This window comes from Scyliorhinus torazame, chromosome 2, assembly GCF_047496885.1.
Source record: "Scyliorhinus torazame isolate Kashiwa2021f chromosome 2, sScyTor2.1, whole genome shotgun sequence".
In the NCBI taxonomy this organism is placed as follows: domain Eukaryota; kingdom Metazoa; phylum Chordata; class Chondrichthyes; order Carcharhiniformes; family Scyliorhinidae; genus Scyliorhinus; species Scyliorhinus torazame.
The window spans coordinates 86,162,012-86,183,269 of record NC_092708.1 but is presented as its reverse complement, the minus strand read 5'-3'; the positions used below and the strand labels follow the sequence as shown (position 1 = coordinate 86,183,269).

At 46.9% G+C, this 21,258-nt stretch overlaps 1 protein-coding gene across 2 annotated transcripts in view; it reads right to left on the bottom strand.

Annotated features, from left to right (window-relative positions):
- LOC140389325 (low-density lipoprotein receptor-related protein 2-like) overlaps positions 1-21,258 on the bottom strand; it is a 534,533-nt gene that overhangs the window by 287,933 nt on the left and 225,342 nt on the right. For both annotated transcript variants that reach the window (XM_072473491.1, XM_072473499.1), the window contains exons 15-22: positions 18,559-18,699; positions 16,957-17,160; positions 15,516-15,708; positions 15,246-15,371; positions 14,055-14,185; positions 11,142-11,279; positions 7,113-7,394; positions 3,665-3,904 (exon numbers count right to left, since the gene is read on the bottom strand). In XM_072473491.1, the coding sequence (XP_072329592.1) occupies positions 3,665-3,904; positions 7,113-7,394; positions 11,142-11,279; positions 14,055-14,185; positions 15,246-15,371; positions 15,516-15,708; positions 16,957-17,160; positions 18,559-18,699 (1,455 nt within the window). The remainder of the gene's footprint in view (positions 1-3,664; positions 3,905-7,112; positions 7,395-11,141; positions 11,280-14,054; positions 14,186-15,245; positions 15,372-15,515; positions 15,709-16,956; positions 17,161-18,558; positions 18,700-21,258) is intronic.

The following is a 21,258-nucleotide window of genomic DNA, read 5'->3' as shown; positions in this document are numbered from 1 at the left end:
AATGGATATGAATGGATCACAAAGAACGAACAATTAAGAAAAGTACAGCACAGGAACAGGCTCTTCGGCCCTCCAAGCCAGCGCCGACCATGCTGCCCGTCTAGACTAAAATCTTCTTCACTTCCGGGATCCGTATCCCTCTATTCCCATCCTATTCATGTATTTGTCAAGATGCCCCTTAAACATCACTATCGTCCCTGCTTCCACCACCTCCTCCGGTAGCGAGTTCCAGGCACACACTACCCTCTGCGTAAAAAACTTGCCTCGTACATCTCTTTTAAACCTTGCCCCTCGCACCTTAAACCTATGTCCCCTACTAATTGACCCCTCTACCCTGGGAAAAAATCTCTGACTATCCACTCTGTCTATGCCCCTCATAATTTTGTAGACCTCCATCAGGTCGCCCCTCAACCTCCTTCGTTCCAGTGAGAACAAACCAAGTTTATTCAATCTCTCCTCATAGCTAATGCCCTCCATACCAGGCAACATCCTGGTAAATCTCTTCTGCACCCTCTCTAAAGCCTCCACATCCTTCTGGTAGTGTGGCGACCAGAATTGAACACTATACTCCAAGTGTGGCCTAACTAAGGTTCTATACAGCTGCAACATGACTTGCCATTTTTTATACTCAATGCCCTGGCCAATGAAGGCAAGCATGCCGTATGCCTTCACAGCTGCAGATGGTTTGTAAAGGCTGTCAATCACAGACCATACTCAAAAGCTATGAATGGCTTGATGCTGGTGGGAAACAGATGCAGGTCATAGTTGCTCTCCTTCATGGAATGGACAGGTGGAACTGCAAGTTAAGTATTACAGTATAATGCTTCTTGCTGACGCTGTCTGGACTGCCCTCTAGCTTCCAGACAGGGGTCCATTTTCTGGGCAGGGGCGGTAAGTGTGGCAGGAGTCGGTGTGTGGGGGGGTGTTCTGGAAGGGGTTCTTTTAGGCAGGAGTCCCCCTATTACAGGGGTCTCTGTGGGGAGTCTCCCTATTACAGAGTCCCTGTGGGGGGGGTCTCCCTATTATAGAGCTTCCTGGGGGGGGTGGGGGGTTCCCCTATTATAGGGGTCCCTAAGGGGGTCAGTTGGGTCACGCCTTACTTGGGAGTGGGGGACCAGCTAGGCAATCTGGGCATGCGAGGATGCTGTGTGGCTGGGGGGGGGGGGGGGGGGGGGGGGGGCGGGATTTGCTATGCAGAGCGGGGAGGGTCAGGCCAATTTGCTGTGTGGTGGGGTGTTGGGGCTGATTTGCGGGATGGGTGGATGGCCAAATGCGGGACTCTGCAGAGGGACCTCTGTAATAGGGGGACCCCTGCCTAAAGGGACCCCTTCCAAAACACCCCCCCACACACCGACCCGATAGCGGGATTCCCATTGAATCCCTCGTATTTCCCACCATGCATACATTTGGGCAGCACGGTAGCACAGTGGTTAGCACTCCTGCCTCACAGCTGCGGGGACCCGGGTCAACCGCTTTCACCCGGTGCTAAGGAGTCAACAACCATGCCTGCAAGACCTCAACTGGATGTCATTAGCACAGGTTTCCACAAATGTGGACGAGGAGTGATGGCATCTGGAGGGGGCTGGGGGGGAGCTTGCAGGTCATTCGCGACCCTTGGGTGGTTGGGCACAGGGCAGGGTACAGGGCAGTGTAGTACTTTGACACTCAGGCACCTTGGCAGTGACAGCATGTACTGGCACTGACATGTTGCCCATTGGCACTGCCAAGGGTTGGGCTCAGGGGGTTTGTCCATTCGAAGAGAGTTAAGGAGGTTCCAGTGGCTACAAAAAGGTTGGGGAGGTGAGGGAGGCATCCTGAAAGCGGAGGTGTAGAGATCGGGGTAGCCGGTCAAAATGGCACCCTGATATGTGAGGAGGCGATATATACTCTCAATTCTTAGTGAAGACAAGGGGCGGGATTCTCCGACCGCACACCGGATTGGAGAGTTGCCGGGGGCTGGCGTAAATCCCGCCCCCGCCGTGTCCCGAAGTCTCCGCCACCAGAGATTCGGCAGGGGCGGGAATCACGCCGCGCCGGTCGGCGGGCCCACCCCCGCCGATTCTCCGGCCCGCGATGGGCCGAAGTCCCGCTGCTGGAATGCCTGTCCCGCCAGCGTGGATTAAAGCACCTTTTGAACAGCGGGACAAGGTGGCGCGGGCAGGCTCCGGGGTCCTGGGGGGAGCGCGGGGCGATCGGGGGTGCCCCCACAGTGGCCTGGCCCGTGATCGGGGCCCACCGATCCGCGGGTGGGCCTGTGCCGTGATGGCACTCTTTTTCTTCCGCCTTCGCCATGGTCTTCACTATGGCAGAGCCGGAAGAGACTCCCTCCCGTGCGCATGTGCGGGGATGACGTCAGCAGCCGCTGATGCTCCCGCGCATGCGCCGATCCGCATCGCCCGGCAAAGACCTTTCAGCCCCGGCTGGCGTGGCACCAAAGGCCTTTCCCGCCAGCCGGTGGAGCGCAAACCACTCCGGCGCAGGCCTAGCCCCTCAAGGTGAGAGCTTGGCCCCAAAAGGTGTGGAGACTTCCGCACCTTTGGGCGGCCTGATGCCGGAGTGGTTCCCGCCACTCCATTACGCCGGAACCCCCCGCCCCGCCGGGTAGGGGAGAATCCCGCCCCAGGTATTTATTAAAACATTTAATTTTGTTGAAAATTTAATGAATATTTGAAGGGCGTGATCTAACCAAAAAAAAAATCAGAGTCAGTCCTGGGCGGGATTAGCGGAGTCGTTCCCGGTGCTGCACTCTGTTGCTATTTTGGGCCCCGGCGGAGAACGCCCTCCCCCCACCCGAGGACGCACTTAGTGTCATTTCCTAGAGATTGGGATGCCATTTTTATATTACGCTCCGATCTCTAGACCCCCTTAATGTGACTCTCCAACCTCCCCAAAGTCCCAACTCACCCATAAGAGGGTCCTTGAGCTCCCCGGGCCCCATCTCACATGGGCAGGGCATCCATGAGCCTGATCACCAGTGGGGGCAAAATGCCAACTGGCAGTGACACCTGGGCAACCTTGCAGTGGGGTGACCCTGCCAAGGTGCCAGGCGGCACCACCAGGGTGCCTGGCTGGCAGTGACAAGGTGCCCGGATGGCACTAACAATGACAAGGAGCCACCCTGCCCGGAAGCCGCCCATCCGGGGGTCTCCGATTACCAGCGAGACACCCGCAAGTGCTGTTCCACCTGGTCCCCATTTATGAACGGCACCTGGCTGGGGGTCTCCTTGGCTAGACCAGTAGATGCCAGGTAACCATTCGATCTGGCATTAGCATGGTTAAGGGGGCTTTTGAACTCACTTATCCATGGGAGACTGGATCCCACCCATTGTGGGCGGGACCCAGATCGTGACATCCCACAAGATCTGGTTAGCTCTCGCGAGGCGTAACAGCCATCGGGAATCCCGCGAGATGCGTGTCCGATTCTGGCGGGACACAGCCGGTAGATCATGCCCAAAATCTTTAATTGTTCATTTGATGGAAGTTTTCATACAAACAATGGCCTAAATTTCTTCAGATATATGTCTGTGCTGATCTTACCACATGTATGTCAGAAAACTAAAATTCCATCAGGAATTAAAATAAATAGTTGTAAAACTAAACCAGATTATTATTTTTTTTTAAAAACCTGCAAAATACATCTCACAGAATAAACTGTAATACTTACCACAGTGAAGCTCATCTGAGCCATCTCCACAATCATTATCTGTGTCACATACCCATGTCTTAGGGATACACCAGTTATTAATGCAGGTAAAACTGTTTTCACTACAGATTCTGGGTACGTTGGTTGGGCATCCCTTTTCATCACTCCCATCTGAGCAGTCATTTTGTCCGTCACATTTCCAGTAATTTGGAATGCATTGGTTATTAGGGCATGTAAAGGCAAATGGAGAGCATGTGGTATCTAGGTGGATAAATACAGGACAAGAATATAAGTTTTTTAACGAAAGGTACATATAAATGGTTCAAGTCCATACATTTCTTAGTGGGTAGATTATTAATATATGCAGGAAACACCTATCACACGCTAAGATGGTTTGTCTCAGAAGTTTAAAAAACTTCTTAAGTTAAAAACGTTTGAAAACTTAGCAAATTATACTAGTTTTGATCAAATTAATAGTGCATATTATTAAATACATATTAAAAGCTTCTCATGTTTTACATATTGATACACCATGCATTTTGACTTTGAATGAATGCCACACAATGCATTGAAGTATTTAACAAACTTTACACATGTTAATAAGACCCATGTTCCAACACTTAGGTCACAATGTTTAACCTTGCGGTTTATGGACCATAAGCAATACATTTCATGAATGCACTAAGTTCAAAACTTGAACTGAGACAGAAATATTTGGGGCCTGAAATTAATCTTGCTGTATTGAAACCTGTATGTAATTGCATACAAGATAAGGTCAGAAGTAATGTTAACTAAAATCAGTAAAATTGCACTGTTGTCAAAATCACTTTCATTTACATTGAGAATAGAGAAGTTTATCAAAGAAATTGTTGCAAAATGGTTATTAAAATAATTATATTTCAGTATAAGCCTTCATCCATTGTCTCCATATTAGTCTTATTATGTAGCTATGGTGTCAGCTGTGGTTCAATTGATTGTACTATCACCTGAGACAAAAGGTTGTGGGTTCTAGTCCTGCTGGAGGAACTTAAGCTGGCACTGTAGTGCAGTATGCAGTATTGCCTTTCAAATGAGACATTGACCTTAAGTCCCCTCATGCGGACACAAAAGGCCCTATTTTGAAGGGGAATTCCGACAACGTCCTGGCTAAAATGTATCCCTCAGCTAGCATTACTAAAAATTCAAATCAGTACAATATTGCTGTTTGTGACTTCTGCTGAGCACAAATGCGCTGCCACATTTCCCACATTACAATTGCGCCTGTGCTTCAAAAATTGCCTGTAAAGTGCTTTGGGACATCCTGCGGTCATGAATGGTTCTATACGAATTCTAGTCTCTCTTATTCTCTTTTGATAATCGTTACATTTGCATGATGGCAGTTTCTCACCAAAAAGTTATCAAAATGATCCATATATTTATGATTTTACTATATTCAATCGCCTGCTTGCAACACACCAGAGATGCCAGTTAAAACGTCTTGCAGGACACCGATGATAAATCTAAAAAAAAGCACTTGGGGCTGGATTTTGACAAAATGAGGTGGATAGCTCGAGTCAGGAAATTTCCCAACTCATTGAACCCAACATTCGCTCTGGTCAGGTGGGGCAGGGTCAGGTCGAACACATCAACCCGGAATGAAATCCTAGGCGGCAACAGTACAGGCAAATATTGAGGTGGGCTGGTTTGAAAGTCCTTTGCAGCTCTCTGGGACCTTGTCCCAGTTGTTTTAGAAGCTGATAGGCCCTAGAACACTCATCCCTCAAATCCCCTGTTCAACCCCCACCCTCCCCCCATGCTACCTGATACTCCCATATCTCTCCATGCCAGATCAGATTCCACCCACCACCCATGCCCACCATTACATACCTGATGGGCCCTCATGCCCCCATGGCCCCTCATACTATTATGGCCCCTCCGTAACCACTCACTCAGCATCTACCATTGGTGGACCTCAGAAGGCCATTTAGAGATGAAAAGAAATAAACTTCTACCATTCTAATACAACTCTCATTCATACACATTTGATAGTGAAAAAGTCAGATTCAAGGTTTCAAATCTCAAGTGTTCAATCTCTTATCAAAAGAGACCCAGGGCGGCATGTGGCGCAGTGGTTAGCACTGGGACTGCGGAGCTGAGGACCAAGGTTCGAATCCCGGCCCTGGGTCACTGTCCGTGTTTAGTTTGCACATTCTCCCCATGTCTGCGTGGGTTTCACCCCCACAACCTAAAGTTGTGCTGGTTAGGTGGATTGGCCATGATAAGTTGCCCCTTAATTGAAAAAAAGAAAAATAATTGGCTACTCTAAATTTAAAAATAAAAGAGACCCAACATTAAAGACAGTTAATCCTTTAATAACCTCTTTAAACTCTCAGACCATGAACTCAAAAACCTGCATGAGATAATTTAGTTTTTGAAACTCAGTTAAGCATTCATAATGACATAATAATGATCCTTGGGAAATGAGAACAAAGATCTGCATTGCAACTGCATAAACTGATGGCAAATTTTATTTTTCTTACCTGAATTATATGGCCTGTCAACAAAGCAATCAAGCATGCTTTCTTATAACTCGCACTGACAGTTTAAGCCATTTCCCCCCAAGTTTAAAGAGCAGGGGATTTAAAATTCTTCAGATCATGTCACATTAAACAGAGTCTGCCCACCTTCAAGAGGATTTACTCCATCAAACACCACCACTTGGAAGTTCCCCTCCAAGCCACAACCAGCCATCCTGACTTGGAAAATATATTACCGTTCCTTCACCGTCGCTGGGTCAAAATCCTGGGACTCCCTCCATACCCCACATGGAACTCAGCAGTTTAAGGAGGCAGCTCGCCATCGCCTTCTCAAGGGCAATTAAGGATAGACAATAAATGCTGGCCCAGCCAGCAATGCCTACATCCCAAGAATGATTAAAAGAGAATCAACTTGTGACTCCCATATTGAGGGCTAAGGCCAGTGGAAAATCCAGAACTCCATGAAAATTGGGCCCTTTGTTTGATTCCTGGAAAACAAACATGTTTTCCAGTTCTATTTCCTTAGGAAAAAGTAGATTTAAAATTCTAATATTTCTACTAATTTTATGCTGGGCTTTACTGTGACAAATTATTACTAGGGTTCAAAGTCTGCTAGCAAGCCAATCAGAACCTTATGTGAAGTATCATTCAAGATATATTAATTAAGCGTAATATTTCAGAAAGAATTGAAATCAGTAGGTATATGAGAAATTTAATTAATGTGACAAAGAGAAGTATTCTGAAAGCGGAGGACAATTGACCTCATTCTGTAACGCTTCATAATCTTTTATTTCTTAGCCCAAGAATGGATTAATTAGAAGTGCTGAAAGGTAAATTTGATATTCTGTAACAAGAGAAATTAAGACCTTTTAAACAAATTAAATGAGTGCATTGAACTCCTCAATTGTACTGACACATTGGCTGCATTGTATGTAAATTTCAACAGTACGTACTTAAAGTTCCACAGTTTGCTTCATCGCTATTATCATGGCAATCATTAACTCCATCACAGCGATTGTAATTTGACACACATTTCCCATTGGCACAAGTGAAAGAAAAAAAGGCGCATTGTTGTGTGGGTGGTTCACTTGATGGATCTTCAATGCAGTTAATGTTGTTGGGATCAAGTTTCATTCCGTAGGGACAACCACAGACTCTCTGAGAATTGGGTGTCGGGAAGCAAAAATGACTGCAGTCTCCATTGGGGTTTGCTGGTCTGTTACAGTTATTGGATCCTATATTGCAAAAACAGCAAAGTTTCTGTTAGATATCTGTAGAAGATCCTAAGACTTGAACATGAGAATTCATTAAAGTAAAAGTTTCCCAGTCTTAAGTCAGACCGAAGTTACTAATAATATTGGGAATAAAATTCCTCCAAAAATTGGCATTTTTCACTTATAATAAATTCTTCACTAGATTACAAAGTATGGAAATCATATTGGAGTTATGTATAACATTGGTGAGGCCACAGCTGGAGTACTGTGTGCACTTCTGGTCGCCACATTATCGGAAGGGTGTGATTACACTGGAACGGGTGCAGAAGCGTTTCATCCCAGGATGTTGCCTGGGATGGAACATTTTATTTATGAAGAGAGGTTGTATCGGCTTGAGGGTTGTTTTTGCTGGAGCAGAGAAGACTGAGGGGTGACCTGATCGAGGTGTACAAGATTTTGAGGGGCATGGACAGGGGGATAGGGAACAGCTGTTCCCTTTAGTTGATGGATGGGTTAACGAGGGGACACAAGTTCAAGGTGAGGGGCGGGAGGTTAAATTAATAATCTTTATTGTCACAAGTAAGCTTACATTAACACTGCAATGATGTTACTGCGAAAAGCCCCTAGTCGCCACATTCCGGTGCCTGTTCGGATACACAGAGGGAGAATTCAGAATGTCGAAATTACCTAACAGCACGTCTTTCGGGACTTGTGGGAGGAAACCGGAGCGCCCAGAGGAAACCCACGCAGAGACAGGGAGAACGTGCAGATTCTGGACAGACAGTGACCCAAGCCGGGAATCGAATCTGGAACTCTGGCGCTGTTAAGCAACAGTGCTAACCATGGTGCTACCGTGCAGGAGGGATTTGAGGAAATACCTTTTTACCCAGAGGGTGGTGACTGTCTGGAACGCACTGCCTGGGTAGGTGGAAGAGGCGGGTTGCCTCACATCCTTTAAAAAGTACCTGGATGAGCATTTAGCACATCTTAACATTCGAGGCTATGGGCCTGGCAAATAGGATTAGGATTGGCAGATCAGGTGGTGGTGCAGACATGATGGGCCGAATGGCCTTTTCTGCATTGTATTTTTCTGTGATTCTGCGAAATGTAATGGGATTGCTTTCCTCTCTATTCAGCCTTCAGACAGCAGATTGAAAAGACAAAAAATGGAAGATTTGCATTTTTATGGCACCTTTCACAACTTACATACCAAAGTGTTTTCCAGTCAATTAAGCACTTTTGTAATAAAGCCATTGTTGTAATGTAGAAAAGCCAATTTTCAGATAACAAGCTTCTACAAACCGATATTCCATTTTTATGATGCTCATTGAGGCCAGGGTACAAGGAATAACTCGCTTGCTCATCTATGAAATAGGTGATTTTTAGATTGAACCAGGATTTTTATATCAACCTGTGAGAGCAGCAAGGGCCTCAGTTTCATATCTCACCCCAAAGACAGCGTGCGTGATTCTCCATCGGCTGGATTCTCTGCTTCACCGGCAGCACACTTACGCCAGTGCGTTTCCCGACGGCGTGGGTGGCCACAATGGGAAACCCCATTGGCTGGTTGTGTGAATGGAGAATCCTGCTGCTTGCGGGGTGCGCCGTGCCGGTAGACGGGGTTGGCGGAATGGAGAATCCCGCCCAGCATCTTTGTCAGTGGAGCACCCCCATAGTGCTGCACTAGAGTGCCAGCCTTCACTTGTGTTAAAGTCCTGGGGCGGGATTCTCCGCAATCGGCGCGATGTCCGCTGACCGGCGCCAAAAACGGCGCGAATCAGTCCGGCATCGTGCCGCCCCAAAGGTGCGGAATTCTCCGCATCTTGAGGGGCCGAGCCCTCACCTTGAGGGGCTAGGCCCGCGCCGGACTGATTTCCGCCCCGCCAGCTGGTGGGAAAGGCCTTTGGTGCCCCGCCAGCTGGCGCAGAAATGACTTTGCCGTGCGGCGCATGCGCGGGAGCATCAGCAGCTGCTCACTGCATCCCCGCGCATGCGCAGTGGAGGGGGTCTCTTCCGCCTCCGCCATGGTGGAGACCATGGCGAAGGCGGAAGGAAAAGAGTGCCCCCACAGCACAGGCCCGCCCCGGATCGGTGGGCCCCGATCGTGGGCCAGGCCACCGTGGGGACACCCCCCGGGGCCAGATCGCCCTGCCCTTCCCAGGACCCCGGAGCCCGCCCACGCCGCCAGTAAGAGAGGTGGTTTGATCCTCGCCAGCGGGACAGGCATTCCAGCAGCGGGACTTCGGCCCATCACGGGCCGGAGAATCGCCGGGGGGGGGGGCCCGGCAACTGGCGCGGCGTGATTCCCACCCCCGCCGAATATCCGGTGCCGGAGAATTCGGCAACCGGCGGGGGCGGGATTCACGCCAGCCCCTGGCGATTCTCCGACCCGGCGGGGGGTCGGAGAATCCCACCCCTGCAGTGGGACTTGAACCAGCAACTTTCTGACTCAGAGACAAGAGGCGGGATTCTGCTGTAATCGGCGGGGCGGGCAACTCCGGTGGGAAGGAGTGGCGTGAACCATTCCAGCATCGGGCCGCCCCAACGGTGCGGAATCCTCCGCACCTTCAGGGGCTAGGCCGGCACCAGAGTGGTTTGCACTGCGCCGGCCGGCGGGGAAGGCGCTTGGCGCCACGCCAACCGACGCCGAAGGGCCTCCGCCGGCCAGCGTGAGTTGGCACATGCACGGGAGTGCCATCGTGTGCTGGCGTCATCCCAGTGCATGCGCGGGAGGTTTCGTCTCCGCATCGGCCATGGTGGAGGACAACAGCGGCCGATGCGGAGGAATAGAGTGCCCGCACGGCACAGGCCCGCCCGCGGATCGGTGGGCCCCGATTGTGGGCCAGGCCACCGTGGGAGCACCTCCCGGGGCCAGATCCCCCCGCACCCCCCCCGAGAACCCCAGAGGCCGCCCGCGCCGCCAAGTCCACCGGTAAGGACCTACTCTAATTTACGTCGGCGGGACTGGCAAAAAACGGGGGGCCACTCGGCCCATCGCGGGCCAGAGAATCGCCAGGGGGTGTGCTGCCAGCAACCACCGACCGGTGCGGCGCGATTCCCGCCTCCGCCAAATCCCCGGCGCCGGAGAATTCGGCAGCCGGCGGGGGCGGGATTCACCCCGCCGCCCGGTGATTCTCTGACCCGGCGGGGGGGGTCGGAGAATCCCGCCTAAGAATGCAACAAACTGACATAGCCAAATTTGGGGCAGAGTTCAGTGTTACCAGGATTCTACCTTTTTCCAATTTGCCATTTTCTGGTAGCATAAGTAAAGGTATACTTCACACCTCCTTTGTCAAAGAAGAATTGTCTCGGCTCCTTTTTCTAGGGTACGTCAAGAATTCTACCCAGAAGGCCATTCTAAAGGCTGAATGGAACTTCTTTCAGCTGAGATGTGGCAGTGTTTTGTTTAGGTCTTTGAAAGGTCTCAGTCTTTATCCAGAACAAAGTGATTAATCCAATTGGAGATCAATTATTTCCAATCTGGGGGCCAGGTGGCTCCCTATTCAGCTGTACGACTGTCGCTGCTGCTGTTCATTTAGCTTCATTATGGAAAAGACTACGAGGTAAAGGTTGGGATGGACGCGACACCTTTGAGCTTGGCCAAATGGAGATCATGCCCCAACACAAAGGCGCTGGTAAACAGGATCCTCAAAATGTTAGCGTGTGTTTTGGAAAAGATTCCTTTGTCCATAAATCCACATTGAATTTGTGAGTTCAACAGATTTCGTAGATAGTTAAAATATACGTAATTTGATTATTTATACATACCAGTCTGGACAGACGCATCAAATGATTTTACATGCATAATATTGTTGATGCCTCTTCTGATAATAGACATCCCACCACCATCTATTTTCCTCACACGGACAATTCCACTCAGCCTCCAATCAGTAAAGTATGCATAATCTACAGAGAAAAGACAATCAAGAAACTATTTAAGATTTAGATTTAGATTTATTGTCACGTGCCTGAGGTACAGTGAAAACTATTGTTCTGCGTACAGTCCAGGCAGATCATTCCATATATGAAAAACATAGGACATATGATAAATACACAATGTATATACATTCACCTAGACATCGGGTGAAACGTACGGAGTGTAGTGCTACACAGTAGAGAAGATGCGTGGAGAGATCCGTTCAGTCCATAAGCATAATTCAGAAGTCTGGTGACAGCGAGGAAGAGGCAGTTTTTGAATCTGTTAGTGCATGTTCTCAGACTTTTTGTATCTTCTGCCCGATGGAAGAGGTTTGAAGAGAGAATAACCTGGGCGGGAGGGGTCTTTGATTATGCTGCCCACTTTCGTAATAGATTATCATAGAATTTACAGTGCAAAAGGAGGCCATTCGGCCCATCGAGTCTGCACCGGCTCTTGGAAAGAGCACCCCACCCAAAGTCAACACCTCTACCCTATCCCCATAACCCAGTAACCTCAGGCAACACTAAGGGCAATTTTGGACACTAATGGCAATTTATCATGGCCAATCCACCTAACCTACACATCTTTGGACTGTGGGAGGAAACCGGAGCACCCGGAGGAAACCCACGCACACACGGGGAGGATGTGCAGACTCCGCACAGACAGTGACCCAAGCCAGAATCAAACCTGGGACCCTGGAGCTGTGAAGCAATTGTGCTATCCACAATGCTACCGTGCTGCCCAAATGCAGCGGGAGGTGCAGACAGAGTCAGTGGATGGGAGGCAGGTTCGCTTGATGGACTGGGCTGTGTTCACGACGCTCTAATTTCTTACGGTCTTGGGCCGAGCAGTTGCCATACCAAGGTGTGATACAGCCGGATAGGATGCTTTCTATGGTGTATCTGTAAAAAATTGTAAGAGTCAATGCGGACATGCTGAATTTCCTTTGTTTCCTGAGGACCTATAGGCGCTTTTGTGCTTTCTTGGTTGTAGCGTCGACGTGGGTGACCAGGACAGATTGTTGGTGATGTGCACACCTAAGAATTTGAAGCTGTTAACCATCTCCAACTCGGCACCATTGATGCAGACAAGGTTGTGTACAACACTTCGCTTCCTGAAGTCAATGACCAGCTTTTTGGTCTTGCTGACGTTGAAGGAGAGATTGTTGTCATTGCACCATGCCACTGGATTCTCTATCTCCCTCCTGTATTCTGACTCAATGTTGTTTGAGATCCAACCCACTATGGTCATGTCATCAGCAAACTTGTAGATGAAGCTGGAGCCAAATTTTGCCAGACAGTCGTGTATATATAAGGAATATAGTAGGCAGGCTAAGTGCACAGCCCTGCGGGGCCCCGGTTTGAGGACTATCGTGGAGGAGGTGTTGTTGTTTAGCCTTACTGATTGTGGTCTATGGGTCAGGAAGTTGAGGATCCAATTGCAAGGGGAGGAGCCAAGTCCTAGGTTTTGGAGTTTTGATGTGAGCTTGGCTGTGATTATGGTGTTGAAGGCAGAGCTGTAGTCAATGAATAGGAGTGTGAAGTAGGAATCCTTGTTGTCGAGATGCTCTAGGGATGAGTGTAGGGCCTGGGAGATATCATCTGAAGTGGACAGGGGAGGTGATGGCATAGTGGTATTGTCACTGGACTAGTAAACCAGAGACCCAAGTTCAAATCCCGCCACTGCAGTTGGTGAAATTTGAGTTCAATAAAAATCTTGAATTAAAAGTCTAACTACAACCATGAAACCATTGTCAATTGTCATTTAAACCCATCTGGTTCGCTAATGTCCTTTAGGGAAGGGAATCTGTCATCCTTACCTGGTCTGGCCTGGAAGGATCCACAGTAATGTGGCTGACTCTTAACTGCCCCCTCAAGGGCAATTAGGGTTGGGCAATGCGGAGGAATAGAGGGCAATAAATGCTGGCACAGCCTGTGACGTCCATGTCCCATGAACAAATAAAAAAAAGATTGGTTGTGGTGGTATGCGAATTGCAGTGGATCAAGGCATTCTGGGAGTATGCAGTTGATGTCTCACATGACCAACCTCCCGAAGCACTTCATACTGACAGATGTAAAGGCCACCTGATGGTAGTCATTAAGGCACGTTGCCTGATTCTTCTTTGGCAGTGTGATGGTGGTCTTCTTGAAGCAGGTGGGAACCTTGGAATGGTGAAGGGAGAGGTTGAAGATGTCCGCAAACACACCCGCCAGTTGGTCCATGCAGGATTTGAGTGCATGATCAGGAACTCCGTCAGGACCCATTGCTTTCCGAGGGTTCACTTTCAAGAAGGTCGATCTGACTTCGGAGGCTGTGACGACAGGTATGGGTGTGTCCGAGGCTGCTGGGACAGTTGACAATGGTTTATTGATTTCCTGCTAGAAATGAGCATAGAATGCATTGAGTTCATCGGGGAGGGTGCTTTGTTGCCAGAGATTGTACTCGGGTTTGTTCTGTAGCCTGTTATATTATTTAAGCCTTGCCACAACCGATGAGAGTCCGTGTCATTAGTCTGTATCTCTAGCTTAGTCTGATATTGTCTCTTAGCATCCCTGATGGTTTTGCGGAGGTCGTACCTAGATTTCTTATATAGTCAGGGTCCAGACCAAGTCAAGACTTAGGTCAAGACCAAGCTAGCTAATGTAGTTTTGTTCTGTGTAACAAAATGAGCAGAACTAAATATCATGAAATTTTACAATGCGCTTTCATTGTTTTTTACAGTAAGTCTCATGACTTTAATATTTTGTAGGATTGTGACTTACCACCAAACACTGTAAGACCAAAAGGATGTGACATTTGGCTAATTTGATTGAGTGTCTGTCTGTCAGTACCACTGAAGGAACAGTGCTCAATTTTATCAAAAAAGGCATCCACCCAGTACAGACGAAGAGAACTAGAAAAGCAGAAATCTTTGGTTCAGTTCAAATGGAGGCTAGATAATTGCGTGAAATGATGCGCTGAATGCAAAATACACACACAGAGATTTTAAAAATGTATTCAGCATTACGATAATCTACTCAACTGCTGACTGTTTCAAACAAATATAAGTGCACATGAACCAGGGCTACGGACAACTATAGGGTGATGTTGGCATAGTGATAATACCAGTAAACTAGCAATTCACTCGTATGGATGGGATTCAGATCACAGCATCTTGTGAGATCCCGTTCGATCATGCGAGGCACGATGAGCCTGGTGGATCCCGGAAGAGGCCTCTCCCGGCATCTACCGGCGGCGCCAACCCCTGATCACCCAAACATGGATGCGGTGCGGCCGGTAGATCGTGCCCAATGTCCAATCAAAGAAACAATGCTAATTTATTTTCATGTCAATGTTCATATTCATTTTCAAAGCCAGCAAAAGGTCAGCACAAATTCAAAAGCTGCTTGATATGCAGACTGATTATTACTTGACCATTAGCAAATGGAGGAAAACATACCCTCCTGAATATAATAATAATAATCACTTATTGGCACAAGTAGGCTTCAATGAAGTTACTGTGAAAAGCCCCTAGTCGCCACATTCCGGCGCCTGTTCGGGAGGCCGGTATGGGTATTGAACCCGTGCTGCTGGCATTGTTCTGCATTGCAAGCCAGCTATTTAGCCCACTGTGCTAAACCAGACCCTGATATGTTATACCGTCAATTCACTGTGAGACCGTGAGAACGAGCGAACATTAGGCTTTAATATTCATGAACTCGCCTGCCAGAGTCGGCTGTACAAATGAGTGCCACCCACAGGTGGCCGGACTATATATGGCCCCAGTATGGGCGGAGCCAGGGGCAGAGCCCACCGGGGTTCCAGTACAGTACCTGGAAGTAGCCCTTATCATCACTTCCAGGTCACAGGTCACATCATTATACAGACAGTACAGACAGCTCATGCATTAGGTGAAATACATTCAACACATGACAGTTGCAGAATTAGCCTTTTGAATTATCAGCTTGGCTCACCTCCAGTCAATGGCAAGGCCATTTGGCCAACCGAGCGTTGTATTGACTATTGCCATTGTATTTGACCCATCACCCCATGCTCTCATGATCTTTGCCGGTCTGTACCAGTCTGTCCAGAAGATATACCTGTAAGTAAATGTTAACGTGGTAAATCCAACATTTGTGGATCTTAGCGTAGTGAAATTCCAACTACATCGATGAATATTACTCAAAATTCTGTCCGTGATATTTAGCAGGGAGAAAACTGTGAATACTGAAATTTTTATTTACCCCATTAATGGATGCACAACAATAGATCTAGGATTGTTCAAGTTCTCAACAATTGCTCTTCTGGATTTATCAGCTAACCGCAGAACAGAAATGCTGCTGTAGCGTGCATCAGTCCAGTAAAGATTCCTCGAAATCCAATCAAAAGCCAGATCTTCCACTCCATCCACTCTATTGGCAACAAGGATTTCCCGGTCTACATATCAGACAGAAAACTAAGCATAAATAAAAACAAAATTCTGTGGATTCTGGAAATATGAAATAAAAATAGAAAATGCTGGATTAACACAGCAGGTCTGGCAGCATCTGTGGCAAGAGAAACATTGTTAACATTTTGAGTCCATTCTGTAGAAGGGTCAATAGACTTAAAACATTGGGCGTGATTTAACACCTAAAAAACAGAGTCCCATTTTGGGCGCATATAGCAGGGTGTTTCTCGGTGTCTGCAGCACCGAGAACGACCCCGCCATCAGGCGGGACTCTTCTTTTTGGCCTCTGTCAAGAATGCCCCGCCAAGGTCACACTTACCTCGTTCCTCGAGTACTCCCATCATCCCACCTCCTCAAGGCAGGGTTCGCAGCGAGGGCGAGATCCAGATTGTGACGTCTCGCGATTTCTCGTTAGATCTCACGTGCGTTACGAGCCTCGCAAATCTCGCGAGAGGCCTCTCGTAAGGTTTAATGGCCTTGTCGTGTCACCGAGTTGGGGGCTGCAAGGCCGTCCGATCATGCCTGTCAACTTTGTTTCTCTCTCCACAGATGCTGCCAGACGTTATCCAGCATTTTCTGTGTTTATTTCAGAAAACTGAGCATTATTAATTTAATTCACAAATTTTCTCACCGGTAGACACAGAGTCCTGTTTGCAAGCTCTTAGCTGGGTTGTAACAAGAGAATGCAGGAATGAAAGTGGGAGCGAGAGACAGTGAGCAAGATGGAATACCGAAGAGTCCACCATCCAGTCTCCATTCCCAATGGCCATTTTAGCACCTACTTTCCTGAAAAGAAATGTTGTTTGGGGGCAACCATAGCTCAAAGTCTCAAATTAAGCAGAGCCTAATCTCAGTCCTAATTAAAGTATAAGCAAATTGATGAAACTAAAATAAATTTGTAATCCTTTGTTAGTGAAACTAGCAGATTTATCTCTTTAAAATGGAAGGGATTTCACTTTCAGCTATGACAGTGAATTTAACTGAGGATAGCAAGGAAACAATGAGGTTGTCTCCATACTTAGTAGAATAAATAATAATCTAATTACCAATGGAACACAAGTCAAAATTGAATACTTGCAAAACAAGCTTTTAAAATGCTGACTTTTTTTAATAAATGCTAAAGGGCAAAGAGGTTTCCATATTTTGTTTAAGATGCAAAACCTACAATCTTTCCATTGAAGAAATGAAAAGGATCTGAAAAGCTGATTATTTACATCGATTTGGTTATTTATTACCTGTTCCATCAATTTTCTGTTGATAAATCAGGTCCGTTCTTGTATCAGAGAAAAATATTTTCTGCTGTGTTGCATCAAAATCAATTCCTATAAAGTAAGAAGGGCTTGCTGTCACAGGCAGGATGATATCTTTCTGACTGGAGATGTTGAAAGGGATTCCACGCACAGCCAGCTGGGATGAAAATAGTAAGAACTGGGTCACAGCTGCAGAAGAGAGAACAATTGTGTTCAAACGTTCTTTGTTTTAACACACCCAGTGAGTCAAAACTAAATACAACATTCACATCCAGCAGGATTACAGGGCATCAGCATAATTGGACTACAGTGGAGGAATGGAGGAGAGAGATGGGAAGAGGAAGAAGGGAGAGAATGGAGGCAAGAGGCAGAGGAGAGAGGGAGAGAGCAAGGACAGAAAGGCAGTTGAAAAGGAAGATGGAAAAGAGACAGGGAAGGTGATTGGTGTGTGTGCATGAGAGAGAGAGAAGTTAGGTGAATTGGGCATTCTGAATTCCCCCTCTGTGTACCCGAACAGGCGCCGGAATGTGACGACTAGGGGCTTTTCACAGTAACTTCACTGTAGTGTTAATCTAAGCCTACTTGTGACAATAAAGATTATTATAAAGATTATTATTATTTTTTAAAAGAGAGAAGTAAACAGCAGGAGTAAATGAAAAGAAGGAAAATATGGAAGAGAGGGACAATGACGATGGGAAGCATCATTTAGCATTTAAACCATTGGGTACATGTATTGATCAGTGGAAAGCTACATTTAAAAGGCGAGGTCAGATATTTGGAGTACAGTTATTCAGCCTTATCTCAGATCTACATTTCCCAAGTTTGGCTTTCCTGCTGGGAAATGTGGGAGCACTAATTGGTCCGAATATTCTGTCTTTACATTTTTATACGAATGACGATAGAAATCATTTAATTGCACGATGGGAGAAATAATCCAGTAAAACCTACACTTTAAAAAAATTATTGAAACTCTGACACTAACTATGACCCAATTTTAAATTAATCAAAACCCATTCATCCCACTCCAGAAACTTGAGCACAAAAATCTAGCCCAACAAGTTCAAACGAGGCACTTCCTGTCCTCTCGCTCAGGGATAAAATATCCCGTGGCACAATTCAAAGAAGCACAGGGAAGTTCTCCCAATGTCCTAGTAAACATTTATCACCCAAACAAACACTAAAGCAGCTTCATTTGACCATTTAATGCCCTGTTGTTTACAAATTGGCTGCTCCATTTCATCATACTGTTACGGTGTCTAGAAGTCAAACAGTACTTTCTTGGCTCTAACGCACTTTGAGACTTCCTGAGCTTGTGGAAGTTTATTCTTTCTGTTCTTGCTGCACAGTTCTTTCGCTATTTCATTTCTCTATGTGGCAGAGTCACTTTATGTTCTGCTTGTTCAGGCTGTGAAATTTCCTGTAATTTAACTGTTGAGTTCATCTTAAACTGCAAAAGTACTAGGCGTTTATTGAAGGTACATGTGAATAAGCAATGAAATTAGGTTGTAGAGTACCTCAATGGAAATCTCTATAGATAATCCTTACACATCTTAAGAAAGTTAAAGAATTTTGGGGCCATTCTCATACCATAGCAATGTTTCCCATCATGGTGAAGATCGAAACCCAGCCTGCACCTACATCGGAAGCCTAGTCCATCATTGTCTGTTGCATGGCTGAGAATGCAGATGTGATCGCAGGCACCATTATTCCTGCCACATGGATTCCTCACTAAAATCAGCACAAACAAAAGAAAATAGGCATCAGATTTAAACATTATTTTTGAGGAACTATCGAGCTCCTCACATTGCACTGCTTTAATACAGTTTCTACACTAGTTAACTCTAGTACTTTATCAATAATGGCAGGTCATGTATCATGGATAGTTTAATAAGGAGATGGAGAGTCCGCACCAAGTAAAAATAAGAATAAAGTTTTATTTACAAACGAGGGGCGTCATTCTCCGCCGGCGGGAGTCTCCGTTTTGCCGGCGTCCGGGGGTTTCCCGACGGCGTGGGGCTGCCCCACAATGGGAAACCCCATTGAGCGGCCAGTGTTACGGAGACTCCCGCCGGCCGGTCGGGGCAGAAATGTGGCGGGGCGTGTAGGAGAATTTCGCCCGAGATATGTACATTTCCAGGTTGACCTGTACCGAGTTCCTCTCTGGTCAGTGCCTTACTGGTCAACCTTATATATGTTGGGTAATTGGGCTACCCCACCTCTAGGGGAGTGGGGGTGGGGGGGGGTGGGGGGGGTTGGGGGGGGGGGGGGGGGAGAGATTGTACACCGCAAGGAGCACAAGCATTTCCACTCAATAGGTCCCGTGCGGGATATTACCAATAACATGTACAGAGAGTTGGTCACACCCCAGACTCCACAGGCAATAAGGGAATGGGTGACCACCAGGCAGTGCAAGAGGACTAAGCAGGCAGTGCAGGAATCTCCTGTGGTTATTACCCTGCAAAACAGATATATTGCTTTGGATACTGTTGAGAGGAATGGTCTCTCAGGGGAAAGCAGCAACAACCAAATTTGTTGCACCATGATTGGCTCTGCATTATTGAAGGAAGGAGTAAAAAGTGTGGGAATCCAATAGTTGTAAGGGGAGTAGATAGGTGTTTCTGTGGCCACAAACAAGACTCCAAGATGGTATGTTGCTTCCCTGGTGATAGGGTCAAGGATGTCTCAGAGTGGCTGCAGGACATTCTGGAGGGAACAGGGGGGGTGGGGTTAACAGCCAGTGGTCGTGGTACACATTGGTCCGAATGACATAGGTTAAAAAAAAGGGATGAGGTCCTAAAAGCAGAATATAGGGAGTCAGGAAGTAAGCTGAAAAGTAGGACGTCAAAGGTAGTGATCTCAGGATTACCGCCAGTGTCAACATGCTAGTCTGAGTAGAAATACCAGGATATATTAGATGAATACGTGACTGGAAAGATGGTGCAAGGTGCAGGGTTTCAGATTCCTGGGACATTGGAATGGCTTCTGGGGGAGATGGGACAAGTTTAAGGTGGAAGGGTTACACCTGGGCAGGACTGGGAGTGATGACCTTGGGTGAGTGTTTGCTCATGTGGTTGGGAAGGGTTTAAACTAGAATGGCAGGGGAGTGGCAACCTAAGCAGGGTGACAAGGGAAAGAGAAAAATGGGCAGTAATAAAAGAAAGAACAGTAAAATACAACATCGATAGACAGGGTAATTAGGGGCAAGAGGCAAGTAGAGCCACATTGCAAAGAAAAGTTAGGATGATTGAAAATAGCAAAAAGTCGAGCCTAAAGGCTTTGTATCTTAATGCATGAAGCATTCAGAATAAGGGAAACGACCTTGCGGCACAAATTGAGATAAACAGATATGATCTCAGAGCCATTATCGTGACATAGTTTGATCTTTCGAGAGAACAGAAGCTAAGGAAAAGATGGTGGGGTAACACTCATAATAAGATTAAATGGGGAAAGCTGTGAAAGGTGATCTGGACTCGGATTACTTAGAATTAATTTAGGTGGGGGTAAAAAACAGCAAAGGGAAAAAAAACATTGGTAGGACATAGAAATAGAATCCCTACACTGCAGATAGAGGCCATTCGACCCATCGAGTCTGCACCGACCTTTTGAAAGAGCACTACACCTAAGCTCACTTACCTGCCATATCCCCATAACCTCACATTGGACACTAGGGCAAATTTTAGCATGGCCAATCCACCTAGTCTGCACATCTTTGGACTGTGGGAGGAAACCTGAGCGCCCGGAGGAAAAACATGGAGAACATGCAAACTCCACACAGTCAGCCAAGGTCAAATTGAACCCGGTCCCTGACGCTGTGAGGCAATAGTGCTAACCACTGTGACACCGTGGTGTCCTACTGTGCCAGTGCAGTCAGAAATGTATAGATCCCAAACAGTAGCTACATTGTAGGAAAGGGTATAAACCAACAAATAATAGGAGCATGTAAAAATAATAGAGCAATAATTATGGGTGACTTCAATCCGTATGTCGACTGGGTTAATCAAGTTGGTAGGGTAGCGTAACTATGAGAACAAATTCATAGAGTGCATTCGGGTAGTTTCCTAAGAAATATGTCATGGAGCCAACCAGGGACCAGGCTATCTTGGAACAGATAAGGGGTAATGAGGCAGGTTTGATAAATTACCTCACAGTAAAAGATCACCAAGGAAAAAGTGATCATAACATAACAGAATTTAATATTCAGTTTGGATGTGAGAAACAACAATGTTCAACTGAAATAATGGGAATGACAATGAAATGAGGATAGATTTAACTAAAGTGGACTGGGCA